The sequence below is a fragment of the Megalobrama amblycephala genome, linkage group LG1 (assembly GCF_018812025.1).
Source record: "Megalobrama amblycephala isolate DHTTF-2021 linkage group LG1, ASM1881202v1, whole genome shotgun sequence".
NCBI lineage: Eukaryota > Metazoa > Chordata > Actinopteri > Cypriniformes > Xenocyprididae > Megalobrama > Megalobrama amblycephala.
In genome coordinates this window covers 54,850,604-54,860,322 of record NC_063044.1, presented here as the reverse complement: position 1 = coordinate 54,860,322, position 9,719 = coordinate 54,850,604, and the positions used below count along the sequence as shown (strand labels likewise).

Here is a 9,719-nt window from a genome sequence, read left to right as displayed (position 1 = left end):
ATGTTTGCATCAGCATTTCAGTCTCTCAGGAAATATCAGAAAACAGAAACCAAAGTGCTACTTTAAAACTGCAGGTATTTACTATGGTAAATCAGTCCAGTTAACCACATGAGAGTGCATAACAGATCTTTAAGGCATATTATATGGTTCATCCGGCTGTAGAATGCGATTGTCACTCTGGAATTACAGAAGTGTGTGTGAACAGAACCGGATTAAGCACTCAAAGGTGAATCGGCAACCAAATTAAGGTGTGTATGTGGCTATACAGGGTATAAATTATTGACATATATATATATATATATAAATCCACTCATGTTGATGAATACCAAACTTGTGTATAAAGGAATTGCTGATCTTTGCTGGTTAAATAGCTTAAACCTGTTCCTGATTCACAGATGTCTATTAATGATTGTCATTTCTGCAAAGAGTCTGAAACAAAAACAGCAACATTTAATTTAATGATTGCTTTCCTAAAAATGTCAAGTGCATCAAGATTAATTTCAATATCATAAAGACAGCGTGTTATATATTGAGTTCAAACTGTATTTAATCCATTTATAACCCTTCGTTTCAACTTCAAACAACGAAGCAATTCACTGTGAATCGACTGACATCACAGTATTTTCACAACAACAAAGAGAAACACACAGGGATATCATTAAGTACAAAAAGGTTTAATTATGCATGAATAAAACAGTCAAATAAACATTAAATAAGGATTCAGAGTCTGGGTGTTTATGGTGTGTTAGTGCTGCCCTCATGTGGACAAACACCAGAACTGCAGGATGAACCTCCACACTATAAACCAGAGCAGAGCAGATGTAAACACTGCTGTAACACACAGATCTGACTTCTGACAGCGATGATCACGTGATCAGAGTGAGTGTGTGGACGTCAGTCGGTGATGATGAGCTCGTCGCAGCCCCAGTCCTCGTAACTGCCGTCAGGAAGATACCGGCGGATGATGATGGGGATCTTCCTGCTCCTGATGAACACACATTGATAACAGCAAAATATTAGAACACAATTATTCTGAGAAATTTCTGTTTTTATCCATACAAGGGTGGAAGAATGATTAACAAGCTGCGAAAATGGTTTAACATGTTGATAGCTTGAATTAGTATGATTAAACATACTTGCCATGATTCGACATGTTGAAAGGACGATTTAACATGATGTTAGCATGCTTTAACAGATTGCTAGTATGATTCAGCACGTTGCTAACATGATTTAGCATGTTGCTAGCATTATTTAACATATTGCAAACATAATTTAAAACATTGCTAGTGTGATTTCACACACTGCCAACATCAATTAACATGTTGCTGCCACATATGAACGTTGAAAGCAAGATTATTATTGAAAGCAAGATTATTATTATAAGATTATTTTCATTTAACAGTAGATAGATATATATTGTGAGAGATGTACAGATGTTTTCAGCTGTTCTCATCCATGATCTCTCACCATGATCAACACATTTATTCATTCAGCTGATGCTTTTATACCACAAGTAATCAATGTTAAAAGGTCCTGGAGTGAGAAATGTTGAGAGTCACTGATAAAATGTGTGTGTCGTACTTGAGCTCTTTCATGGCGATCTGCAGCGGATCTGTCTCTCCTTCCAGCTCCACCATCACCGGCGCACACATCCTGTCACACAGGAAGTGATGTCACTGATCATCAATGCAGCATTAGCATAGCAAATCTCAGCTCTATCCACAAGTTTCCTTCCCTCTTGTAGTCATGCAGCAGCACTTTAGTGGAAGGCTAGTAAAGGGCAATTAAGAGCATGAAAACTGTTTATTGTATTGTGATATTATTAACTAATAATTGTACTAAACTGAAATGTTGTCCCTGAGCGCCGCAACGATATCTCTCATAAAGGTTTGCAACTTTAAAAAGTAAACAATGATCCGAAAGACACTTGGCCTCTTCGCTAATTAGCACATAAAATACCATTGGTATGCTATTTCCGCCACTTCACCGGAAGTTTCCCAGTGGAAACAGGTGGATAGTGCTCGATGTGATATATCAGAAATATCTCCTGTGAGGGGGTCAGAGGTCACTCACGCAATCTGCAGCGCTCGCGTACCCAGCACTCGCGCGCGCTCGTATTTGGTCATGTAAGGAGTGGTGATCCTCTTCTGATTGGCCTGCTGTCCTTCTCCCGCCGGCAGGATCTGGACGTTCTCCTGATCCTCCTGAACAAACAGAGACAAAACTGTCAGGACAGACTGGAACTGATCAGCAATCAACAGGGATAAATGAAAGAAACGATACTATTCTTGTTACAAATAGAAAAATTCACAGTGACAATGAACTGTTATACAACAGTGAGCATCAACCTGTCTAAGAGCAGTGCTTTTTAATGTGAATTTTACAATTTGAGTGTTATTAAGTGTGCATTAAAGTAATAAAAAACGGGAGTTTTTATACAAAAATATCACAGTGTAGTAAATGAAATCATAATGGTGCTTAAATAGATTACATGAATATGAATATGAAGACTTTATTCTACTACAACAGAATATAGTGTATTAGTTCGCCTATTATTATGTCTAGTCAGAACACAAAACTATCAGCAGGAATCAGTTTAAAAACAGCAGGTTTGTTCTCACATCCTCCGCATTCTCCAGATCATCCAGAGGCTCTTCATCTTCAACATCATCAAAATCTCCGTCATCAAAACTGAACAAACAAACATCGAAATGAATGAACAAACAAACACACGATCAATCTCACAGTGTGAGCTAATTTCCTAAAGGCTGTCCTGAATCATGATGAAGTAACTCGTGTCATTATACTTCCCAGTGTTAAACTTTCTGAGCTGTAAAACAGATAAACTACAGATTCATCATCATCTCATAGTGTTGTTTACCCTGACGAGCTTTAAACTAGTAAACATCTCAAAACGACTGTAACGCACTCGGAACTCACTTGTCTTCGTTGTCAGACATTATTAGTGTCTCGTATGTCGTAAAAACGATTAAATTCTTTGATATCTTCTGTTTATTGTGGCGTCTCGCGCCTGACCGTCTCGAAGCATGGAACGAACTTCCGGCTGTGCACCAGTTTCACAGTCCGTGCAGAAACACGAGCGCAATAACAGTGTCGTTCCCAAAATACACCCATCGCGTTTAAAAGCGAAAAACACTAAGTTGAACAGTTATAGAAATTGACAGTGAACCATTTGACACCTTTTAATTGCATGTATTACATACAATAGCATTTAATACATGTACGTTAAGCATAACTATAATGCGAACTTCTTCCGACACTTTTGTTTCAAATCAATGCCGCTACTAATTTAATCACATTTAAGTAGTTTCGACGAAGGGTTGAACAATGAGCTAGTATTTAACTGTAAGACTATGCTGATGTTACTGCAAACTTTTGTTTTTGCTGAAGAGCTACAGAAAGATAAGGTTTGCAGTTCACGTCATTGCAGATATTTTTAGGTGCATTTACTATTTAACCAGCAGATGGCGATAACCATCAGCATCTGTCTCAAATTACTTCATGAACGTCCTGTTTTGCAGCCTATACATGGGTTTCAAAGACGTCACTTCCGCTATGCCCGCCGCCATATTTGGGACCGGTCACAGCTGCGCGCCCTGTTTAAGTCTATGGTGACAGCAGCTACAACTACCAGAGGAAGGCCAACGAAACTTGATTTTGTGCAAATATAAGTTGTAATTTTATGTATATCTTGTATAAATATATATGAATTACTCTATATAGGATTGAGTTAATTAACCTTCTAGCAAAGCGCTTCAGTTTACGGGTGTTCATTTAGCGCGTGCAGCTCAAATAATACTGTTATCAAAATGAGATGATTTGAGAAAAAAATCTGTTATTCTTCGTGATCCTTATTAATCAAACTATGTGTTGATGAAAATAATACTAGAACAATATAAGAGCTAGTTATTAAAAATAATGCATTCATTTTCTAAAAGAAATATTAAAGTTTTAATATTACTGTGTAGTAACGTTTAAACATTTTAATGACTTAATCATTGCTGTTTGAGCTGCGCACGCTGAAGCTGAAGAGAATAAAAAACCCATAAACTGAAAGTTAATTAACTCAACGGAACACATCCTATATAAAATAATCCAGATATTAATACAAAATTAAAATAATATTACAACTAGTATTTGCACAAAATCACGCACAGATGAACTTGAAGTAACATCATTGAAACTCCGAAACACAGCAAATAAGCCCAAATAATTCACAACGTTATTTTACAAGTATATACGATTATAATATCATGTATAAGAAGACAGTCCCAATCATATTAATGTTTTGTCTTACTTGTTGAGCGCTCACGCTGAAGCTATGTGATCATCAGCTCTGTGGGTTGTTTACCTCAACGAAACACATCCTTTATGAGAATAATCAGATATTTATACTTAATAAAATTAATAAGTTTTATCTGTACAAAATGACCAGAATGCACAAGTGAAGTTTGAACAAGTTATGTAATCATTGTAATCAAACTCAGTCGACGCGCTCTTACCACAACAACACGCTGAAACAACAACATAGAGAATTCACAACATTTTATTACAATAGTGTTCTCGTTATAAATGTAAATTACATTCCCAGCAGTTATTAATGTTGTGCGTTGCTGTTTGGCTGCCAGTGGTGTGGTCCTTTCTGAATGAAGCCAATAATTGTGCCGATCTAACTACTTTGGGATCAAATAAATTTGTAGTTCTGACAACTGTTGAAACGGCTAACAGCACCATATGGGTCAATATATAATTGTGGGAGATTTTGAGTTTGAATAATTCTGGGAAAAAAATATATTTATTTACAAAATATTATTATCTTCCCTGATAAATCATCCCTGAAATATTTTGTTTTTAGTAATTGCCAAGCTCAGGCATAATTGATTTCAGATATTTAGTTTTAAAAACAAGAAGTTTACTCATTATTTGGTCAACTATGTTACGGACAAAACCTATAAGTTTTAACTTTATGTAAATGGCAGACATTTAAAAAAATCATTACTCTTGGAAGAATATGTGTCTATTTACCTACTTTTTCAATTAAAATACCCAATTAATTAAGAAAATACACATTTTGTTCAATTGAAACCCCAAATTTCAAGTACTGAAGTAACCAGTCTGTATATTTTGTTTCCAAACTGCTTGATTCATGATAATTTTCTTGATTAAATTATGCTGAGGTATATATTTGACAGCTACTCAGTTTCTAAATATTTACTTGGAGATTAAGGAACCATTGAAATACATATATTTTTTAAAAAAACATAATGGTAACTTAATTGACAGCCCAGTATCATAGTTGACAAAAGTAACATAGTTGACTGGACATGACAAAGTAGGATGATGTATTTAACAAACACAATCCTAAACTATATCAATTATTATATGTTAGCTAATCTTTTATTGCATTTAATCAAGACCTGTTGAATATTTCATGACATAAAGGAGAAATACAGACGCACATCAGTTTAAACTGTTTGTGTCAAAACTAAATTTCCTTCTCATTTAAACAGTCGGTGCCCCCAAAATGCTTAGTTCCTTTGGCATTGTGTAAGCACTGCAAGTCAAAATGTTTAGATGTTTTGTCACTATGGCAAATATCCCTCATGTCCACCTTTCAGTCTTAGTCCAGTCCTTCACTGACAATGGTTACTGTACAGTTTTTGTCTAGCTAACAGAATACAATTGTGTATAAAACTGAAAAAAGACAGGATTTTAGGGTAAGAGTAGCCTCCAAGGTTTGACATCATATATTGCACTCATACTGCCAAGGAAATTGTAACCATTATCATTCACACACATAAAGTAACTTCCATACATCAGAGTAAAAAGAAAATGTATACAGCATAATATACTGTAATATAAACACACAAACAAAAAATAATGAAAATTATATGCAGCCTACAGTGCTGTAAATAAAGCTGGAGTTTCACAACTAACAGTTCTTCACTGGTCGCTCGTTTCCTTCCAATGCCATTATTCTCTACAATAGCGTAAAAAAAGAAAACATCAAATCAGTCATACAGAAGAGTCATACACTACATTACAGACAATTACATAGGAATGTTCTACGTTCTCCACAAGTTCAGTACACTACTGGCCACCACTCCAGTGGTTCCAAACCTGAGGTACATGTACCCCTATGCAGAGGTACTACAGGGGGTATTTGACAGAAAGGGGAGGGGGAAATCATCAATGACTAGACTTACTGAAATGTTACAGTAAAACCCACAGTATTAGATTTACATGGGAGGCACTAATTGCAGCTCTTTGACCCTTTTTCTTATTGTATGTTATATTCTTCAAAATAAGGATTATAATGATAATTGCATCATACAGTAAGCTGCAGTTTTTAGGCAAAATGTTGAAGTCAGATAAGTCAAATACTTTCATACCTGGATTACCTGGATACACAAATGAGGTAAAGTGGGTACTGAAGCCAAACAAGTTTGGGAACAACTGCTTAATTGTAAAAAAGTTATAATGATGGACAACCAGTAACTGACTTACATGTTACATGTTAGTCAAGTTCTAGTTTCACCTGATTGTCAATTGCTGTAATAATTTATCAAATGTTCCAAGGATTCATATATGGTATTCATGGTATTATGTTCTTGACTAATTTTGACAATTGAACAAACTATTGTGCATGTGATGACTTATACAATGAAATGACGCTGACACGTTTTGGAGCAAACAACCATTAGACTGAGAATCGACAATCAGTTTAGATCATCAAGATCTATTCACTTGGAAATTGTGCTAAATGTAGGCTACCTGTACTTAATCATTCGCAAAGATGTACTGAGACATTGAGACATGTACTTAGACATTTGCAATTTGCAAAATGAATGAGAAATTCAATTCTGTTGTGAACAATTGCCAAGTGGTTTAGAGGTTTGTCCATGTAGTTTTGAGAATGTAATTTCTGTTTCAAGAAATGAGCCAAACCAATGGAGAAAAACTGTAAGATATGATTTGGCAATATCTTCCCACACATCTCTTTTTATTTCAACATGACGTGCTGTCACGTGCTGTGGGGCAGGAATCAACCTGAGCACATCTTTTCTGCAGCAGATAATCGTGGCATTTGCCTGAAAACAAGTTTACTTTTATAATATTTATTGCAAAGTATTTTATAGTTACTGTACAATTAGAATATTAAATGAACTCCTGAAAACTATAAGAACATGTCATGAATGTCAACTATGTTACTCTTGGTCAACTAAGTTACCTTTGCAGAGTAACATAGGTGACTGGTAACCTAGTTGACATTTTTGCTGTTTATAGGGATAAAATCAAAATGGTTGCCTAGCACCAGACACCACATGGCATTTTACGGAGAGGTTCTTCTAAATATTATATGTACAACTGAGTGGAATTGAAATTCAAAGTTATTTATGAATTCATTGTAGTAACATTGTTGACATATGATAAGTACACATTTGCCCTAAGCACTACTTTAGGTGAAATAACTGAAAATGTGGAGGGAGAACATACCTTGGAGTCTTGCTAGTTTTCTTTTCAGGAGGAAATGACATCATGTGGAGCAGGTCATGTGATTTGGAAAACACACTCTTCCTTGAGGGGTGTATTTGCTATGGGTAACTTAGATGACAGCGACTTCTCGGACATATATTCAATTTGTCAATTTCTATTGAAAATGTGACATATTGCCCAAAAAGACACATTGTTCACAATTACTTCAACTTAATGTAAATAATATAATTAAAACTGTTTTTAAATAAGTTTTTTAAATGTTTTTTTAGGTAATGAGATTGTGGTTGTAATTCATTTCGGACGGTTATTTAGTTGACATTTTAGGGATATCTAGTAAATTTTTTTAAATATATGATTATTTCCATAATAATTAACTATGAAATTTGTAAAGACAAGATCATGAAGAACACTGAAGACTTTTAAAATTTTATTTTAATAATCATGTTTGCGAGATAAATCTCATGGACATGAAAACTCCCTCAATTATATATTGACCCATATATCCAAGATATATTATAAACTTGTTGTGAACCTTCTGAGAGTGTTTTGTTGGCCTTCCTCTGCTAGTTGTAGCTGCTGTCACCATAGACTTAAACAGGGCGCGCAGCTGTGACCGGTCCCAAATATGGCGGCGATAAAATACAGTGACGTCACATGAAACCCATGTATAATAAATATTAGGCGACATATTATCATCGTTTACGCCTTAAAAACTTTATCTTAGTTAAGTGTAGGCTACTCTAAATCGATTTAAAAACTGAAATTTGAAGTGCATGTTCATTAATCTCATGAAGTATATCAATGATTTTAACTGCACAGGCAAATCTACTTAGATTTAAAAAATGTATGTCTGTCATGGTTTAAATGGGAGGAGTTTGAACCAAATTAAAAAGGCCTGTGAAAGACAATCTCAGCACAGGCTAAATCAAATGAGAAAGGTTGAAGCAACGTCTTGTACAAGACGTTGTAAAAGACAACTTAAAGTTGCGGCTAAACTAAAAAACTAAGAAGAACAGAGAAGGTAAGTGAACAATCATGCTAACAAAAAATGTAAACAATATATAAACAATAAAATAAGTATAGTATAATTATGAATATGTTAAACTATGTTATTTAACTAAACTATCAGTACATCTATACTGTAATATAGAAAAACATAGTTGTAAACTAGTTGTGTACTCAAAGTTTACTACACTCTAAAAATGCTGGGTTAAAATCAACCTAAGTAGGGTTGAAAATGGATAAATCCAGTGATTGGGTTAATGTTTGCCCAACCTGCTGAGTAGTTTTATTTAACCCAACTAGTGTTTAAAATGTATTGTATTGCTGGCTTAAAATGAACCCAAAGTATGTTGGAAATTATTAATATGTTTAATAAATGAACATTTATTAATAAGCTTAATAATAATTAAACAATAAACATTTATTAAACTGATTATTAATAAATGTTCACCTTTTGATTATTAATGTTACCTCTAGAAATTTTGGGTTCATTTTAAGCCAGCAATACAGTAAATTTTAAACAATAGTTGGGTTAAATAAAACTGCCCAGCAGGTTAGTCAAACATTTAACCCAACCGCTGGGTTTGTCTATTTTCAACCCAACTTGGGTTGTTTTTAACCCAGCATATTTTAGAGTGTACTGTTACATTAAGTATACTTTTATACAGTAAAAGTGGGCCAATTTAGCCCCAAGTAGTACTAAAATAGTACACTTGTACATTGATATCAGTATACTTACTACATAAAGTTTAAATGTACTTGATGTTTACTTAATAAAATAAACCTGGTGTACAATTATTTTTTGTAAGGGTAGGGCACATTTTACCTACACTTCCTTTGGCTTTGAGTTGTGAAATGGCTCCATTCAAACAACATACTAGTTTTCATTGTCTGAGATCTCAGAATTATCATATTGGTTTGAAATGAGCAGGTAGTTGCATTATATTTTACCTAAAAAATTAAACCTGATAAATAATAATAATAAAAAAAATCTGCCTATAATCTTAGTAAACCTGAAGACAAAAAAAAGTTGGAGAAAATCTCTGCAGGATAGCTGCCCTCCAGGACAGATGTATGATTTAATGTAATACAAGTTAAAATAAATAACAAACCAAACCATCTGATCACACCTCTTGTTATATGGTAAACAGCCAAAGAAACAGTTGGATTGTCAGCTGCTTTGTAGCTGTTGTTTAGCT

At 34.4% G+C, this 9,719-nt stretch overlaps 1 protein-coding gene across 1 annotated transcript; it reads right to left on the bottom strand.

The window, feature by feature from the left end:
- Nucleotides 1-653: 653 nt before the first annotated feature.
- Nucleotides 654-3,127, bottom strand: LOC125275209 (DNA-directed RNA polymerases I, II, and III subunit RPABC2). Its single transcript, XM_048201964.1, has 5 exons — nucleotides 2,941-3,127; nucleotides 2,622-2,691; nucleotides 2,074-2,204; nucleotides 1,582-1,653; nucleotides 654-985 (listed from the first exon to the last, which is right to left on the bottom strand). Exons 1-5 carry the CDS (start codon nucleotides 2,958-2,960, stop codon nucleotides 895-897), a joined length of 384 nt encoding a protein of 127 aa, XP_048057921.1. The 5' UTR covers nucleotides 2,961-3,127; the 3' UTR covers nucleotides 654-894.
- Between the last annotated feature and the right edge of the window lie 6,592 nt (nucleotides 3,128-9,719).

What these genes read in the sequence shown, in the direction of transcription:
- LOC125275209 (XM_048201964.1), bottom strand. Translation starts at nt 2,960, where the DNA reads ATGTCTGACAACGAAGACAA. An exon ending in ATGTCTGACAACGAAGACAA is followed by an intron (nt 2,692 to 2,940) that starts GTGAGTTCCGAG and finishes TTGTTTGTTCAG; the next exon opens with TTTTGATGACGGAGATTTTG. An exon ending in ATCTGGAGAATGCGGAGGAT is followed by an intron (nt 2,205 to 2,621) that starts GTGAGAACAAAC and finishes CTGTTTGTTCAG; the next exon opens with GAGGATCAGGAGAACGTCCA.